Consider the following 18,276-nt stretch of genomic DNA (forward strand, 5'->3'; position numbering starts at 1 on the left):
CTTGGCTTGTAGTGGGTAGAGGCCAGGGGTGCTGCTAAACATCTTTCAATGCATAAGGAACCCCAGAGCAAAGAATTATTTGGTCAAAATGTCACAGTACCAAGAAACTTTGAAGACCACTTTTGGCATGTTTGATCAGTCACAGCACCTTTTCTGTACACTGTACAAATAAATCTTTTTTTGTTTGTTTTGTTTGTTTGCATTTCAGTTGCCTTTTTACCTTTCTTGAAATAATAAAGCATAATACACAAAAAATGTTGTGTATCTTCTTCCATTTTTCAACATTAAAATGGCTGCATAAAAGTTTACCTATTTTTCCCTGGCTGGTGTAGCTCAGTGGATAGAGTGCAGGCCTGTGAACCAAACAACCGCAGTTCGATTCCCAGTCAGGGCACATGCCTGGGTTGCAGGCCAGTTCCCAGCAGGGGACGCACGAGAGGCAACCATACATTGATATTTCTCTCCCTCTCTCCTTCCCTTCCCCTCTAAAGATGAATAAATAAAATCTTAAAAAAGTTAAAAAAAATTAGCAATTTGGATAAGTTTTTCAAAAATGCATGCTGATGTGATAGCTATCAGAACACAGTCTAACAAAATTGTTTTGAATGAAGTTAAGGACAACTGAGCACCTCTAGAGCCATTGTATGGAAAAAGCTATACAGAAATATAGTATAGTTTATATAGTTTATATAGTTACATATTGGCCAACCCAATATATAACTGGTCCTGCCTCCATCACTATATCCCATAGCAATACATTGGATACACTGAACATACTAATTTTTTGAGAAATCTGTGTCAACTGCTGTGTCCACTGAAGCCTGAAACACAAATTCCTTTCCTAAGAACTGTATGTTCAAATCTGGAAATACTTTTTCTGATTATAAAAGTAACACAGATATGTACTGAAAGTAATGTCAAGGAGATTATAGTTTTAATGTAGCAGAACCAGTTTTTAAAAGGAAGGAGTTATGTTGAGTGTATAAAATTCTGTGTTCTCTATATACACTCTGTATCCTGTTTGTAAATTTCCCTATCCTTAGAATGATTTTTAGACTTACTCTCAGATGGATGCCTCAAGAGAAAATATCACCCAGGGGGATTTCTGTTGTACTTGTAGTTCACTTTTGCTCAATTACTTGCCAGATAATCATCTTTGACTTTTATTTACAATATTTACTAATACATGTTGTGAAATATTCATATTTCTTATGGTAACTACCCTCCCCTCTCAGTTGGAAAAGGTTGAGTTTATATCTTGTCCAATCCTTCTGCTCTCTATCAGTCCAGACCCTCTGCCCTCAGCCCCATTCCCTTTCCACAGCTAAAACTGGCCCTGTGGGCTTTACCACTTGATCTGTCCTGCTGGTGATCCCTGGGCCCTCTCTTGCCATGAAAGAACTCATATTGTGGAGGTTGCAATGTTGTGGGCTGGTCAGGTAACTTCTGTTACTTAGCAACTTTCTTCTGCTTTGTTAAGTTGGGCTGTTCAATCTCCTTAATGAATAAGAGCATCAAGCCAGGTAATTGATGCCTGGACATTTAGCTCATGAATAATGGACCGTCTGGGTAATCCTAGATACATTTCCTCGATCAGATTGTACAGTGGAACAGTCATGTCATAGCCAGTGTCAAGTTTTTGTTGTTTTTTTTTTTTTGTTTTGGTTTTTGTCTTCATTGGTTTTATGATGTCAGAAATCTGCTTTCTTGACCCAAAGGCTCAGGTGAACAATGGAAGCAGTGATCCTTCCAGAGCTAGGACATGCTTCCTCTTTCCTCAGCAAGAACTCAGCATTTCCCTTGTAGTCTGGACTTTGAAAGTTTCAGCTCTTCTTGTTTATCTTTTTGGGTATCTTTTCCCACATACATCGGGAAGGCAATGTGGTCGAAAGGGGAGGAGGGAACTGGGAATTGGATTTCCTGGGCAATGCCAATCACTTACTCTGCAGCTCCAGGCCAACCTTAGCTTGTTTGACTCATTTATTCATTTATTCATTCATTCAGTACCATTTGGAGTGCCTGCTGTGTTCTAGGCATGGGAGATTTTATGAAAAGCAAGGTTGACCTTATCTGCTTTCATGGAGTTTATGTTCTAGTGAAAGTATGTGAGTGATAACCACATAAACAAATAAGGAGCAAGTAATTTTACAATAGAGGTAAGTACTAGGCAGAAAAATTAGAACATAGTAATGGGATAGAAAGAGACTGATGGGGGGATGGGGTAGATGGAAATAATTTTGACTGAGTGATCAGGGAGAGTCAGGGACATCCTCTCTGATAAGGTAATGCTTGAGCTAAGAACTGAAAGACAAGAAAGAGGTAGCAGATGAAGAAATGAGGGGAGAAAACTCCAGATAGGGGAACAGGAAGGCAAAGGTTCTGAGATGAGAATGGACTTAGCGTGTTTGAGGGCCCTTGGACAAGATCAGAATGGTGGGGAACACAGTGCAAGGTGAGGCTGGTTACCACAGTGGGCACTCACCTTTGATATCTTCCGAGACCACACACACACACACACACACACACAAATTCTGTGTCCTCTCCTTGGTCATTGGAATCTGAATGAGGGAATATAGATGGAGCTGAACTTCTCAAAATACATGCCAAATCAATAGTACAAGTGGTATTACTCCTTGAACTTGAAAATCAGATGTTAAGACCCAACTCAGGTCAATCCTCTAATTCCATACATATTCATTGAGCTCCAGGCAGGTGTACTAGGTGTATGGAAGGGACTAAAACTAAGTCCCTGCCCTCATCAAACTCATGTTCTATTAGCAAAATAGACAAGAAACTAGTAAGTAAACTACAGTGGTAAGGTATATGGGTGATGGGTGTTATGGAGCTAAATAAAGCAGAGTGGAATAAAAAATGGGGATGGGGTGAGACAGTTGACATTTGTATGGTCAGGGTAGGCCTCATTGACACTTGAGCCTACCACCCAGGACAGGACGTGTCAAAGCGAGCCATGTGACTCTCTGGAGGAAGAGCATTCCAGCCAGAGGGAACAACAAGAGTACTACGTTTTTTGTTTTTTATTTATTTTTATTTTTTTTAAATTTTATTTATTTATTTATTTATCTTTAGAGGGGAAGGAGAGAGGGAGAGAAACATCAATGTATGGTTGCCTTTCGTGCGTCCCCTGCTGGGAGTTGGCCTGCAGGGAACCGACCTGCAACCCAGGCATGTGCCCTAACTGGGAATCGAACCACGATCCTCTGGTTCGCAGGCCCGCGCTCAATCCACTGAGCTACACCAGCCAGGGCTTGTTTTTTATTTTTTAAACCTCACTACCAACAGCCTGCCTCCAGACTGGGTTTGTCCCTTTTTATGAGACTTTTATCAAAATATCATGCTCCTGCTTAAAATCTCCCACTGCACTTAGGATAAAGCACAAGGTTCTTACCAGGGCTCATAAGGCCCTTTTGATCCCTTCACCTGTACCACCTCATCTTCCTTTCCTCTTGTTTCATTGGCTCCAGACACAGTAGCCTTGTTCCTGGTGTTTGATTCCCAGCTTGGAGAACAACAGTTACTATTCTCTCTGCCCAGAAACTCTTCCTAGGGATTGTCCTATGGCTGGTTCCTTCTCCTCATTTGGGTCTTCGCAACTCAGAGAAGGCTTCTCTGATTCCACCAGCCCTTTGGCCATTCCTTATCACACAGCTCCTAGCAGTTATCAAAGACTCACCAATCAGGAAGATTTACCAAGAATTCACAAAGGATGCAGAAATTTCCTTCCGTAAAAAGCTGACCCATTTCTCTGTAGAGAAAAAGGTGATTTTTAAATGTGAAATGAAATGGAACAGAGTGCCCCACCACCACACTATGAGGCTTCCAGCCCTTTACAATGTGAAGTTCATTTCCAGGTCCTTCGTTTACCACCAGATCTGACTTTGAATTTTAAAAGACTTTGTCACAAAGGCATGCACAACTCTCTACACTGCTAGTGAAGAGAGATGATAGAGCAGAAGAAATGGATAAACTGCCATTCTCACAGAAAGAAAAAAAAAATGTCTGAAAATGCAGTAGAGAAACTTCTGAGATCTTTATATTTTTAACCAACTAGAACTTGAATGATGAACCAAATGATTGGGCCAGACTGTCACGTCCTAGTTGCTATACTTAAAAAGTGTTTGATAAATGTAATAACTATAGAGAAATATACATGGGAAGAAATGGAATGGGATGGTGTTTATAGTGTTTTTTTTTTTTTTTTGGTTTGTAAAGTGATGCATTTTAGTAAAGAGGAGGCACTGTCTGTAAACTTCTTCTGGACTAAAGTATTAGAACATATCAAAAGCAAGGTTAAATTTATGTCAGAAGTTGAAACAGTCTTTTACCCCAGTTCACCCAAATAGATTGGGTGAGATAGAAGGCCTGGGTCTTGGAAAATAAGGTCTCCTCCACCAATACCAACATCACTCCCCTTCCAGGTCCCATAAATGAACCCACTAGGTCAAAAGTCAAAATGTCTGGATGCCCCAGGATGGCAAATTCATCAGTATCATTGTGTTTGGGGGCATGGGACAAGTTAATGTTATGTTATAATAATATAACAAGGTAATATAATATACATATATACATACACACTGTCGCATGCACACACACAGTCTTACACACACATTTGCCCTCCAGCTCAAATTTAATGGTGCAGTAAATTGGGGATTGTGTAAGTCTCTTTTCAACCCACTTTCTGGTGATATGTTATCAGAGCATTGGAAATTAAAGAGCTTTAAAAAGGGAGTTGGATAGTTTTTCCTCTGTAGGAAATGCCTGCCTTTGGTCCCCCAAGGAAGGGGAAGGAGTGTGTTTGGACAGGGAAGGCTCTCTTTGTCCTCGATCCTAACAGGAAGCTGCTCTAACAGGGCTCTGCTGGAAGGAACCCAGTGAAGGAAGTGGCCAAGACAGCTGCCTTTTGTGCACCCCTCAGCCCAGGAGGTAAGCATGCCCTCTGCCAATTTGTAAAGGTTCAACCCCAAGGAGTCATCACGGTTATTTCCAGTTTAGTGGACTTTTTTCTTTTCAAATGCAGGGAACCCATTAATTATTTAGGGTTGGGTGATGATCTCAGGCAGTAACACCTCTCTAGGTCTATATGTCGTTTCTGAAGGGAAACCATCTGGCCTTCCCTAACTTGTTCATCCCCAGGCTTCCCTCCCTGCCTGAAAGGTGTGGCGGCCACAAGGAGAGCCAAAACCATCAATATTTCACAGCTTTAATTAAAGTAAGCAGAGAGCTGCTGGCCTCTCAGCTGGTTCCTTTTCCAAAACAAGCGCCCGCCTTGGGCACCGTCAGCAGGGGCGCAGAGGGAGAGAGGGGAATTGGGCTAACTTGGGGTGGAGGAGCCCAAGATTTCATTGATGAGAACCTTTCAGAGTTATAAACCGCCCAGAGTGGAACTGTAAACCCCCTGCAGTTGGCTGCAGGCAGGACGAGGGAAGGAGGCCCCGCCCCATGAGCTCTCTTTTGACCTCTCTTGAAAGAGACCAGAAGTTGGCCAGCCGGGAACCGCCGCGGGACTACTCAGGCGCATCCGCTAGTCTATTAGGAGTTATCTCCGGGGTCCCAGCAAAGGCTGCACAAACCACAGGGCCTAGGCAGGAATGGGGCCTGGAGAGGGAGGAGGTACCGCGCTGGTCTCCACACTGCTGCCGGCTCTTCCCGAACGGTCCCTGAGTGCCCAGGCCCGCGCCGCCATTCAGCCCTGCGGGCAGGAGAGCCGGTAGCCCTGCGATTCACACATCTATTAATTACCTCCAGCATGGAAGCACTGCCTATAAATACAGTGGCACTTTAGATAAAACTTTCATGCAGCTATTTAGATCCTTTAAAATATAAATGATTTCCTCTAAATTTTTTATCATAAATCAGGGCATGGAGCTAGGCGACAAGACGCCGATTTCCCCCCTGATGGCAGCAGAGCCTTCACTTGTTTTCCCTCTTCCTTTTTCTTTTCTACCCTTTTCTTCTGTTTTTTTTTTTCCTTTTAAATTTTCAGAGGCTGGTTAATGACTCTTTCACTTTCTGTTCCAGAACTTAAGGGGGAAGTGAACAAGTGGCAGAAAGCTTCACCCCCTCTTCCTGGGGGTGCCTGGTGTGTGTGTGTGTGTGTGTGTGTGTGTGTGTTTGGAGGGTGGGGGAAGCTTGTGGTCTGAAGTATCAGATCTGAGTTCAAATAGTATCCCAGCCATATATTCCTGTGTGACTTCAAGGGGCACACTTAACTTCTCTGAGTCTCAGTCCTCCCAACTGTGAAACAGAGGTGCAAATAGCACCTATGCCATAGATAGAACATCTGTAAGGATACACAGACCCAGGCAGAATAAGAGTACAAGAAACAGTGAGCTGTGCCCTGTTAAATAAGTTATATCACCTCTCTGAGCCTCAGTTTCCTTCTCTGTCTGTAAAGATGGAGATACAGTGCTCACTTCTAGGAAGTTAGGTTGAAGATTGAATAAGACAACACAGGCTCTCAGCTTCTTGAAGCAAGAACCATGAAGCCCTTGTTTATTCTTTTATCTTCAGACCTAGCACGTGCCCATGGAAGGGCTCAGCCAGCACAAAGAAATAGAGCTCCCTGCAGAAATGCCAGAACTTGTTTTCCATTTATGGTGATGGATTTGGCTTCAACCCTCTTCCAACATTTAACCTTGACGCATGCACACTGAAAGGGCCTGTGGAGGTTGTCTACCTTGTAGGAATGAGAGAACTGAGGCCCAGAACTCCTGAGTGACTTGTCCAGGGTAACACAGCAACTTAGCTACGTGTCCGTGTTTGATTCCTGATCTCCTGCGCTCTGTTCACTACCCCTTGCAGCCTCTTCCCAGGCAAGCTGGCTGGGTAAGAGAAATGGCCTGCCTAATCCTTTGGTTATGGAAGAGATGACAACCAACTAAGCCACATGGAGGTTGACATTATGACTTTGAACTGGAGCAGAAGATGTCAAAACCAGTCCTCATGTGCCAGAAATAGGACCATGGATTAATTGAATCCAGATTCTGTGGGATAAGCAAAGAGCTGGCCATGCTACTGATGAAACAGGTATTCTAAAGTCTAGAGCCCACAGATAAGACACAGGGTAGGGGGCACTACCCTGAGGGTAGAGTGGGGGTTATGAAAGAGCCAAGCACTGACTGTAGAAGGTTACTGAGATGTCTTCTGGACAACGGTGCCTCAAATCCAAACTATTGACCCTGATTCTCCATGAAGCTGTAGACTAAACCCAGAACATTTGGGGTTTTTCTCTTCTGCTCTGGACCACTGCAAACCAAATCTGGCACAGCCACCAGAGGTAGACCTCACATCTTATCATTGTCCTGGTTAAACACTCCTGTAGATCCCCACCCCACCACCCCTTACCCCAGGCCTGCACTTTGACTATCATTTCTCACATTCACAGTTTCCTCATCAAGCTCCCACCACTCCAGTCTCCCTGCTCTGCTCTGACCACCCCATGCTGACTCCCTCTGCAGGGCTTGCACACTCACTGCTTCCCTGGCCTTCCATTTTGTCCTTCAGGCCTTGACTCAAAGGTCACTCCTCCCTTTTTTGCCCACACATTCTCTATTCCATCGCCCTGGTTTATTTTCTCTGTATCAGCTATCCCTACTGAAGGGTATCTTTTGGGGGGTATCTTGTAGCAACTACTGAAGCATCAGTTGCAGTGGGTGCATCATGAGAAGTGGGGGTGGGTAAGGGGTAAATGAAAGTAAGGTGTGTGTATCTTATTTGTAGCTGAATTCCTGTGTCCTAACATTCTGGCTGCTACATAATAGGCACTAAATAAATGTGTTCAATGAATAGGCATGATGGAGAAAAAACTCTTGGGGTTCCCTTGCCTTGGTTTCCTCATTTTTCAGGTGAGGAAACGGAGGATCTGAGGGGTCAGGGGCCTGCCTGGAGCCATATTGCCTGAGTGACTGCATATCGTCCTGGGTGGAGGAACCTCAGGGGAGGGGGGCTCCTGGCGTGTGCTGATCCCCCATGGATGCTAGGCCTCCTCCATCTCCTGAGTCCCTCTGGGCTTCTCAGATCCTCCGGGTCTGTGCAAACAATGCAAAGCAGGCGGGCGACAGGCGAGTCCGGCAGCAGCTGCGCAGGCGGCGGGTACATGTGAGAAGTTTGTGAAAGGAGATGAGAGAAAGGGAGAGGAAGGCAAGGCGGGCGGCTGCGAACACCTGGCCGGGCAGCCCCGCCAGCTGCCTCCCTGCGATGGCATCTTGAGTTCAGCCGGCTGTCCTATCACCCTATCAGGGCCATCTCCCATTCCACCCTTCTTCCCCTCCCTAACTCTCCGAGGTGGAGCTTGGCCAGGGATGGAGGTAAGAGGGGGTAGTTGCTGGCTTCTCCAAGTAGCCTCCTCCGGAAGCCTACCTGGAACAGGGCCAGCCTCTGAGCCCCTGAAAGTAGGGCCTTCTGGGAGAGAAGGGAAACCCAGGTCACTCCACTTCCTTATCTCCCTTCCCTCACGCCCCCCCCCCCCCGCCCCGCAGCTTGGGAGGCTTGAAACTGATGTTAGCCCAGCATGTTAATTGCGATAAACCTAAGTTCCATTCCTTCGGCATTTCAATCTCTCTGTGCCTCAGTTTTCTCATCTGTAAAATGGAGATAATAATATCAACTTCATAGGCTTGATGTAGGAATTCGGTACAATACTTTTAATGCATATAGCTTGGAGCTTGGCATGCAGGAACCACTCCCTAAATGGCTCTTCTTGTTGTCACTACATCATAGGTCAGAACTTGGAGAGACTATTCATGCATGCATGCATTCAACACAAATGATTGTATTAAGCTTCTACATGATGCTTCACCTGTAGACATAGCACTGGAGACACAGGGAGGGATAAAACTCATCTTCAGCCCTGGCTGGTGTAGCTCAGTGGATTGAGCACAGGCCTGTGAACCAGGGGATCGTGGTTCGATTCCCAGTCAGGGCACATGCCTGGGTTGCAGGTCGGTTCCCTGCAGGCCAACTCCCAGCAGGGGACACACAAAAGGCAACCATACATTGATGTTTCTCTCCCTCTCCCCTTCCCCTCTAAAGGTAAATAAAGAAATAAAATCTTAAAAAAAAAAAAAAACCCTCATCTTCAAAGAAGTCCCAGGGTCCTTTGAGGAGCAAAGACCATAAAACAGCACATTCTTACTAAAGGATAATAGAGAATGATGAAAAAAAAAAACCCCTCAAAGAATGAAAACTGTCTCTGAGTCCGGGTCACCTACATGCTAACCACGATGTCTATTAAAAATCACCTTTGTCCTTGTGGACAAAGTCTCTGTGGTCCTGTGATTTTCAGAGGCTACGAATGATTTCTACTCTCAATAAAGTGGAAAACCACTGGCCCACAGGAAAATGCCTCTTCCTCCTGCCCCAGCATCCCTACAGGGCTAGTCCATCTGGAGGATATAGTGCTTTGTGTCCTGATTTCGACTTCCATGTGGCAATTTTCTATTCCCACTAGACTGTGAGCCCCTGAAACAGTGTGAACTCTACCTACAGAACCGATCACAAGACCTAGCTGTCAGTAGATATTCTGAAATGATTGCAGAATGAAAAAAAATGTCCCCTTAGTGCCACTTTCATAAGTGCACATGTGGTTCTTACTTGGACCTTCAGACAGATTTTGTTTGGCCTATGTGATATGTGTGTATGTGTTTTAACTGCCGTTTAATTATGAATATATTCATCCATTTAAGGAAAGGTGGGGACATATGCTGCTCTCCAGTTTACCACAATCCCAATCTTCCCTTTTATACACACAGATAATTTATTTTTATTAGATTTGCCCCTAACAGAATTTAAGTTTGCAAATCCTGTAAAGTGTTGAGAATGTTATCAACTGTATTCCAAGGCTTTCATTTCTATTGCATTCTGTATGGTATTTTCCTCCTTTCTTCTCCAGTCTGTTTTCTCCAGGGCCTTCTCAGAAAGACTGGTCCCTAAGGATGGGTGTCATCTTACTGGCTGCCTAGAGCTGCTAGTAGACCTTCTTAAAGGGAAGAATAATAAAAACCTAGGGAATATAGGTTGACAGATGCAAGCTTGGGTTTTGATTTGTGATCCTAATGCCTTGGGATGCTGGAGTGGAGGCTGGTGAGCTGAAGGTCTGCATTGGAGGCCTAAGGGGGACAATTGGTTTTCCTCTGTCTCTGACCCCTGCCTGACCTCACTGCTGGCTAGTATCTCCCAGGCCCCTGAGGGAACAAAGCAGGAAGGATGGATATGGATGGGCCTTTCCCTCTATTTCTGGAGGTTCAGCATCACAAACAACCTAGAGTATTATGGAGTGAGTATGGGCATCAGGGTATCATGGGGCCAGGCTAGTTACAGATTTTTCTCTGAAGGATGCAATATTCCCAGCTTCCCATCCCCTTTTCTCTTTTGGCTTTAGGCAGAAAACAAGAACAAATGCTCTTAAATGCTGGTGAGTGATAAAATAACACTGCCTGCAGCTTCTGGGGAGGTGTGTTTTTCTGGAAAGTAGCTCTGATTTGCTCAAAATGTGTTTCATTTAAATCAACCAGAATGATAGTTTTTTTGCTAGGACTGAAGCACGTAGCAATCATTTAGTCCAGCCCTCTCCTTGTGGAATAGACCAAGCTTTAGAATGCTGTCCAGTGACTTCCAGCCAAGATGGAGGCATAGGTGGAAACACTGTGCCTCCTCACACAACCAAGTGTAAAGACAACAAAGTTTTAGTAACAAAAACACAGCCAAAACACAGAAAATTGAACTGTACAGAAGTCCAACAACAATGAACCATTCAGCCAGACCAGTAAGAGGGGCAAAGTCAGCAGCAGAGTGGGGTCGGGCAAGAAAGATTGGCTGGACCAATCCAGGTGCACAGGAGTGCAGGCTGTGGTTGGTGGATCCCAAGCATGGGGTGGCAACGAGCCTACCCAGTGAGGGCGCAAGGTGGCTGGCTGACCACGGTCACACATTTGCGCACAGATAAACCAAGCGAAGGAGTGAGCAGTGAGACAGACCACTCAGGCTAGAGCCCCAGTGACGGGAATTAGAGCCTGAAAGCATCAATTGGAAAGACTTTCAGGGTTGCGGTGCTGGGAGAGGCTCCCAGGCTCACAGAGAGTTCATTGGAGAGACCCACAGGGTCCTGGAGGGTGCACAGGCCCACACACCCGGGAGCCAGCACCAGAGGGGCCAGGTTTGCCGGTGGGAAGCAGCAGAGGGGACCGAAATTCGAGAGAGCAGAACAAATGCCATTGCCCCTCTCTGACCCCGCCCCCACATACAGCCTCACAACCCAGAGACTGGGTTGCCCCACCCTCGTGAACACCTAAGGCTCTGCCCCTTAGGCTCTGCCCTAACAGGCACGAACAGACCAAAACATCATGGCTCAAGAACAGCTCAAAGCCCCAGAACCAATAATTCTAAGTGACCAAGAGATAGCCAACCTTTCAGATGCACAGTTTAAAGTACTGGTGATCAGGATGCTCACAGAATTGGTTGATTTTATTCACAAATTAGAGGAACAAATGAAGGTTAAACTAGTTGAAATGAAGGAAAATGCACAAGAAACCAATAGTGATGGAAAGGAAAGTGGGACTCAGATCAAGGGAGTGGACCAGAGGAAGAAAAAAATGACCAAACAGAAAAGAATGAAGAAACAAGAATTCAAAAAAGTGAGGAGAGGCTTAGGAACCTCCAGGACATCTTTAAACGTCCCAACATCTGAATTATAGGGGGACCATAAGGGGAAGAGGAACAGCTATGAGTGGAAAACTTATTTGAACAAATAATAAAGGAGAACTTCCCCAGTCTGGCAAAGGAAATAGACTTCCGGGGAATCCAGGAAGCTCAGAGAGTCCCAAAGAAGTTGGATCCAAGGAGGAACACACCAAGGCACATCAGAATTACATCAGCCAAGATTAAAATGAAGGAGAGAATCCTAGAAGCAGCAAGAGATAAGGGGACAGTCACCTACAAAGGAGTGCCCATCAGACTGTCAGCGGATTTCTGAAAAGAGACTTTACAGGCAAGAAGGGGCTGGAAAGAAGTATTCCAAGTCTTGAAAGGTGAGGACCTCCATCCAAGATTGCTCTATCCAGCAAAGCTTTCAATTAGAATGGAAGGGCAGATAAAGTGCTTCTCAGATAAGGTCAAGTTCAAGGAGTTCATCATCAACAATTACATGAAATGTTAAAGGGACTTATCTAAGAAAAAGAAGATAAAAAATGTGAATGATGAAAGGACAGCAAGCTCACAGTTATTGACAAACACACCTAAAACAAAAGCAAACTAAGTGGACAGCTAGATCAGGAGAGGAACCATAGAAATGGAGATTACATGGAGGGTTAGCAACAGGCGAGAGGGAGGAAGAGGAGAGAGGGGGGAGAAAGTACAGAGAATAAGTAGCATAGATGGTAGGTAGAAAAATAGACGGGGTGGGGGGGCAAGAGTAGTATGGGAAATATAGAATCTAAAGAGCTTGTGACACATGGACATAAATGAAAGGAGGGAATGTTGGGGGAGGGGTGTGCAGGGTGGAGGGGAATGAAGAGGGGGAACTAGGACAACTGTAATGGCATAATCAATAAAATATAATTAAAAAAGGAAATGCTGTCCAAAACCCAGTCCACCTGAGGCCCACAGTTCTGGTGCATAGTCTGTAGTTCAAGAATCCCACCAGCCTTGCTCTGTGTCTTGTGCATGATTCCACATCCCTCCACTGTGGGGCAGTTTCCAGTCAGTTTCTTACAATTGACTTTAGACTGGTCATTCTGTGAGCATGGGGAAGGAGTCTGATCCACAGCTGTGTCCCAGCCCTCTGTGTGGAGTCTGGCACCAAGCAGGAGCTAAATGAATGGAGGAGACCAAGGATCCAGTTTGCACATGCAGATCAGCCATTCTCCAGGAAGATGACCCAGGCCACTCCCACTCCCAAATGTTTTATCTCTTTTAACTGAAGGAGGAAGAAGAGAGAAATATTTATTCCAAGATTTCAGTGTGCCAGGCACTGTGCCAACTGCTTATCTCAGAGTATATTCTTCACAACCATCAGTATAGGAAAAAAACTGTTATCTCCATTTAACAGATGAGGAAACTACGGTACAGAGACCTTGAGGTGGCTCAAGGCCTCTCCGCCGGCAAGACGAAGCCTAAGGGCAGGGCCTGTGCCCCAAAGCACCAGGTGGTAAGGATCCTTACTGAGCACTAAGGATCCATGCTCAGCGCTGTTCTGTGTAGTTTAGCTCTGAGCGTCTTCACCAGAACTCAAGAAAGCAAGCACTAGTGCAATTCCCATTTTAGAGCCCAGGTAACCAAGACTCGTGGAGATTTAATGAAAGGGCCTTGCTTGACCTTCTGCACCTTGGCTGGGCCATTTTATGTAGTTTGCAGGGCGGAACACCCCTCCACCCCGCCCCGCTCCCTCCAAGGGCTCTGCGGTGAGAAGCGTTGGTGAGACTGGAGGACCGTAAGCCCCCGGGATCTAGGCCGGCCTTCCTCTTAGGTCAAGGGGTGGTGTGTCCAACACTCCGCCCCTCACCATATTAACATCTGGGGAACCCGGCCACGCCTCGCAGCGCGTGAGGCTCAGCAGCAGGTTGGGCAGATCTTTGAAACCCCCAAGCCTCTCCCTGGGTGGAGGCGACAGGGGCTCAGCTGGGCGCTGAGGGCTTCTCTCCGAACCTGGTTTTGCTTTCTTTGGAGGGCCGGGTGGCCACAGTCCCAGGATTCACCATCCATTATTCATGGTGTTTACTAGCGCAGGGAAAGGAGAGGAGAGGAGGAAAGAAGAGGGGATGAGAGCAGAGGGGAGGCAGGGGCGGAGCAGTACTAACTCCGGAGCAATTCGGTCCCAAAATTTCATGTAGGAAGACAAAGTAACTAAGTGGTTAAGAGCCTGGAGAACCCTACATTGGTGTCTGGCACTCAGTTGGCCACCATTTGTGGAATGGATAACGAAACGAGCGAGTGAATGGCTGTTTCCAACGAGCGACGTTATCTTAGCCAGTCGCTTAACCTCTCCGGCCCTCGTTTTCCTGTTTTGTAAAACGGGATAACAGTACGTCCTCCAAAGGGTGTGAGGACATCACGAGCTAACTCTCTAAGTTGACTAGCACATATTAGGACCTCAAACTTGGCAGCTATTGTTATGAGGAGTGGGATTTGTGAGCTCAGGCGGCCCAACAGAAGTGCACTGACTTACTTTCAAGGTCTAGCCCTGAGCTCACTATTCTAAAAAGTACTTAGTAAGCTTTCTAGGCTGGCGGATTGGGGAGGGGGAAGGGGGCCAAGTCGTCTTAAGCAAAAGCTGGAAAAGGTAAGCTTGAAAAGGAAGCGACAGGCCTCCTGGACTGGGCAGGCAGTTACGTCCCCCGCCTCCACCACGCCGGACAATTGCGGGGTGGGGGTCACCTGAGGCTCATTATGGAAGCCCCTCGCCCTTCCCGGAGCCCGTCTGGGTGATTGGAGGCGCCTCTTAGCTGCGCCGTGAGGCCGGACTCTAGTGGACGGCTCGGGCGTGAGGCCAGGAGGGCCCTGGAAATGGGCAATTTGGCTGCAGCCGGTCGGACAAGGAGTGTGTGTGTGTGTGTGTGTGTGCGCGCGCGCGCGTGTGTGATAAGGAGCTGGAGTAAGGTCAACCTGTGGGCTCCGCTCAGGCCGGAGCTGCTCTTCGATCTGGGCAGTGCGAGCTGGGACAGGTGGGAGAGGTTTGGGACTTTGCGGGGAAAGTCCACGAAGAGGAAGAAAGAATCCGGAAGGTCGGCGGAGCTGGAGCCGGGCGGGGCGGGGCAGACAGAGAGAGGCCCGGCCTGGCCAGGGTATAAATGCGTTGCCGGGGGTGGCCTTGGCGGGCCAGGAGGCGAGCGGAGAAGGGCTGCCTGGCTTTGCCGTTCCTGCGGCACCTGCGAATCCCAAGCGCGCGAGCACGCCTGCGCGCTCCCGGGCCCTTCCTGGCAGGCTGCTTGTAAGATGAGTGAAGAAGCAGGTGGGGGAGAGGAAAGGCAGAGAGCGAGAGGGCGAGGGGAGCGCGGGCGCTGAGCGGCTCTCACTTGGAGCGCGGCGAGCGAGCGAGACGAGCCTGATCCATGTCCCTCGCTGCCTCCCTGCCAGACCCGCGAAGATGATGGCCATGAACACCAAGCAGCCTTTCGGCATGCACCCGGTGCTTCAAGAACCCAAATTCTCTAGCCTGCACTCCGGCTCCGAAGCCATGCGCCGGGTCTGTCTCCCAGCCCCGCAGGTATGTACTGGAGCATAATTACCGCTCTAAGGCACATTTTTTGACAGGCACTTGCTTCATGTTTTTTTCATGTCTCCCAGAACAATCGGTGCTGTCTGAACCCCTCGCCTGTCTCCCCCGCGCTCTATCCCGGTGCCCTCCCTCTCTCATTCATGTCTCTGATCCACACGTCTGTTCCAGCAGAACCTCTGTTTCCGTATTAATTTTTATGACCTGGGCTTTGAGGAGAGACATCTCGGTTGCTTGAAAATGTGTTTTAATCCTGAGTTGACAGTATTCCCCACTGACCGTACTGTGTGCCTTCTCGCTTGCAGCTGCAGGGTAATATATTTGGAAGCTTTGATGAGAGCCTGCTGGCACGCGCCGAAGCTTTGGCGGCGGTGGACATCGTCTCCCACGGCAAGAACCATCCGTTCAAGCCCGACGCCACTTACCATACCATGAGTAGCGTGCCCTGCACGTCCACTTCGTCCACGGTGCCCATCTCACACCCGGCTGCGCTCACCTCGCACCCGCACCACGCGGTGCACCAGGGCCTCGAGGGCGACCTGCTAGAGCATATCTCGCCCACGCTGAGTGTCAGCGGTTTGGGCGCACCTGAGCACTCAGTGATGCCAGCGCAGATCCATCCGCATCACCTGGGCGCCATGGGCCACCTGCACCAGGCCATGGGCATGAGTCACCCACACGCAGTGGCGCCTCACAGCGCTATGCCCGCATGCCTCAGCGATGTGGAGTCGGACCCACGAGAGCTGGAGGCCTTCGCGGAGCGCTTCAAGCAGCGGCGCATCAAGCTGGGGGTGACCCAGGCGGACGTGGGCGCGGCTCTGGCCAACCTCAAGATCCCGGGTGTAGGCTCCCTCAGCCAGAGCACCATCTGCAGGTTCGAGTCTCTCACTCTTTCTCACAACAACATGATCGCGCTCAAGCCAGTGCTTCAGGCCTGGCTGGAGGAAGCTGAGGCTGCCTACCGAGAGAAAAACAGTAAACCGGAGCTCTTCAATGGTAGTGAGCGAAAGCGCAAACGCACATCCATCGCAGCGCCAGAGAAGCGCTCACTCGAGGCCTACTTCGCTATTCAGCCGCGGCCCTCATCCGAGAAGATCGCGGCCATCGCGGAGAAACTGGACCTTAAAAAGAACGTGGTGAGAGTCTGGTTCTGCAACCAGAGACAGAAACAGAAACGAATGAAGTACTCGGCTGTCCACTGACTGCGACGGGGCACAGTGTCCAGCCGGGAAAGCTGAGTGTACGTCCCGGGGGGGACGGTTATGGGGGACTGCAAGACGTTTTCTGGCAGGTCAGGCTCTCTTCCCCGAAACCCCAGGCTCTCCCCTTTATCCCACCTGGTTGTCTCTGTTTCTCTTTTTTCCATTCTATTCTCACTAGGAAAGCTTTGGCGCTAAGTAAAAGTTGTGAAGGGTAGGCAGGAGGGACTTGTGCTGTCCGTGGTGCTGAAAAACTCCCTGGCGCGCGCGGACTGCGCGACCTTGGAGCAGGAGCCCCCCCAAAGGGGATAGTGAATTGGCCCGAGCACGGGACTGCGGTGAAGGGGCCACTTTGCTAAGCACGTTTAGGCAGGGGATGAAAGGATGGGAAGAAAGTGATAATAATGCAAAGTCTAACTGGGGAACAAACATGTACTGGAGATGTATTTAGAGTGTATAAAATCATGTATGCTTCCAAAGGATAGCCTTATACTTCCTTCCCCGCCTAAATTTTATCCATCTCATTCTTTGGTTTGCTGTAAATTCTCTAAGGTAGCATGGATTAAGTTCAGGAAAAGTGTGCGGGGAGTTCTGGGCTCTGAGCGGTCCTCCGGTTCTCCACATAGGTCGGACTCCAGAAAAGTGCCCACATACTGGGATCACTTAGCTGTTCCCAAGCAGCAGCGGACACCTAGTCTGGCCCATCCTCTACTATCCGTTGGCATTGAAGTGATAATTACTGGCTGCTGCAGAGCTAGGGATTGACCGTGTTCCCGACGGCCTGAGAACTCCCCAACCCAGTTCCTGCCTCCAGCCAGACTCCCAGCGCACTGTACAGGTGGCCTCTCTTGAAAGTAATTGTAACTTCTCTGAATCATATGCAAGTCCTTCCAACACGTCTGACCTCATCGCTCTTTTATTGTTATTGTTAGCATCGATGTTTCCTGTTATTTATTTAATGTCACTTTCCACCTCCTTTATATGGGTGCCTCTGGGTGGAGGTTCACCTACAGTTTGGGGGGAAAAGAGGGGCCAGATCACTGGTCTGGATCCTTCTCACCTCACTCCGTTAAGCCCCATCACATTTTATTTTTCGTTACTTCATGTAATTTGCGTGTTGCTGTGTGATCTTTGGTTTCGTTCTCCGAGTAGATGCAAATAAATGTTAAGATTTCTCCTCTCTTTACTCTTTCAATTAACTTCTAAAATAAATTCTTTATTTTTCAACCTGAATTGCAGTGCTTTTCTTTCTCAGATGCTAAGGAGTACTCGTTTTGGAAAAGATTTAAAAGTGAGAGCCCAAAAGGGCTGGGCAGTCACTCTGGGCAGGCCCATCTAGCACCATCTCCTCTCCTTTGTCCTCTTCTTTGGTAGCCTCCTCCTCTCACCCCGCTCTCCTTTGGGGAGATCCTGCTGCTGGTGCCTGGACCTCAATGTTTCAAGTCACTCCCACACCATGCATCCCTGAGCGCACAAATCCATCAGCCTCTGTTTGCTCAACTGGACTCAGATCAGAGACTTTGAAGCCTGACTGCTGTTTGCAACCCCAGGGCCTCCACTCACTGGCTGGACGGCCCTAGAGCCAGTTTCTTAACTTCTCCAAGCCTCCGTTGTTTGTCTGGTGGATGAAGATGCTAATATTGTCGGGGCTAAGTAAGATTGTTCATTTAAAGCATCTGGTACTGGTCTGGCACTTAATAGGAAACATTACTATTTTAATACATCCAAACAGCTACATAGGAAATGAGACGATGAATTCAAAGAGGGAGGAAAGTGTTCTTCCCTAGGGCAGAGTCCATTGGGCCCCCTTGGTGGTGTCTTTAGAAATGCGTTTGGAATTTTCACCCAAGAGGT

The 18,276-nt window shown here is 47.8% G+C and overlaps 1 protein-coding gene across 1 annotated transcript; it reads left to right on the plus strand.

The window, feature by feature from the left end:
* The first annotated feature begins 14,873 nt into the window (after positions 1 to 14,873).
* Positions 14,874 to 16,719, plus strand: POU4F3 (POU class 4 homeobox 3). Its single transcript, XM_037045926.1, has 2 exons — positions 14,874 to 15,214; positions 15,529 to 16,719. The coding sequence occupies exons 1-2, from the start codon at positions 15,095 to 15,097 to the stop codon at positions 16,423 to 16,425; spliced, it is 1,017 nt and encodes a 338-aa protein (XP_036901821.1). The 5' UTR covers positions 14,874 to 15,094; the 3' UTR covers positions 16,426 to 16,719.
* Positions 16,720 to 18,276: the final 1,557 nt, after the last annotated feature.

Source organism: Sturnira hondurensis, unplaced genomic scaffold, assembly GCF_014824575.4.
Source record: "Sturnira hondurensis isolate 20B ecotype Veracruz unplaced genomic scaffold, ASM1482457v3 Scaffold0004525, whole genome shotgun sequence".
Classification (NCBI taxonomy): Eukaryota; Metazoa; Chordata; class Mammalia; order Chiroptera; family Phyllostomidae; genus Sturnira; species Sturnira hondurensis.

Bases quoted from the DNA above. Each gene is read 5' to 3' on its own strand.
- POU4F3 (XM_037045926.1), top strand. From the start codon at position 15,095: ATGATGGCCATGAACACCAAGCAGCCTTTCGGCATGCACCCGGTGCTT. The intron at 15,215-15,528 runs GTATGTACTGGA...TCTCGCTTGCAG, and splicing joins TCTGTCTCCCAGCCCCGCAG to CTGCAGGGTAATATATTTGG.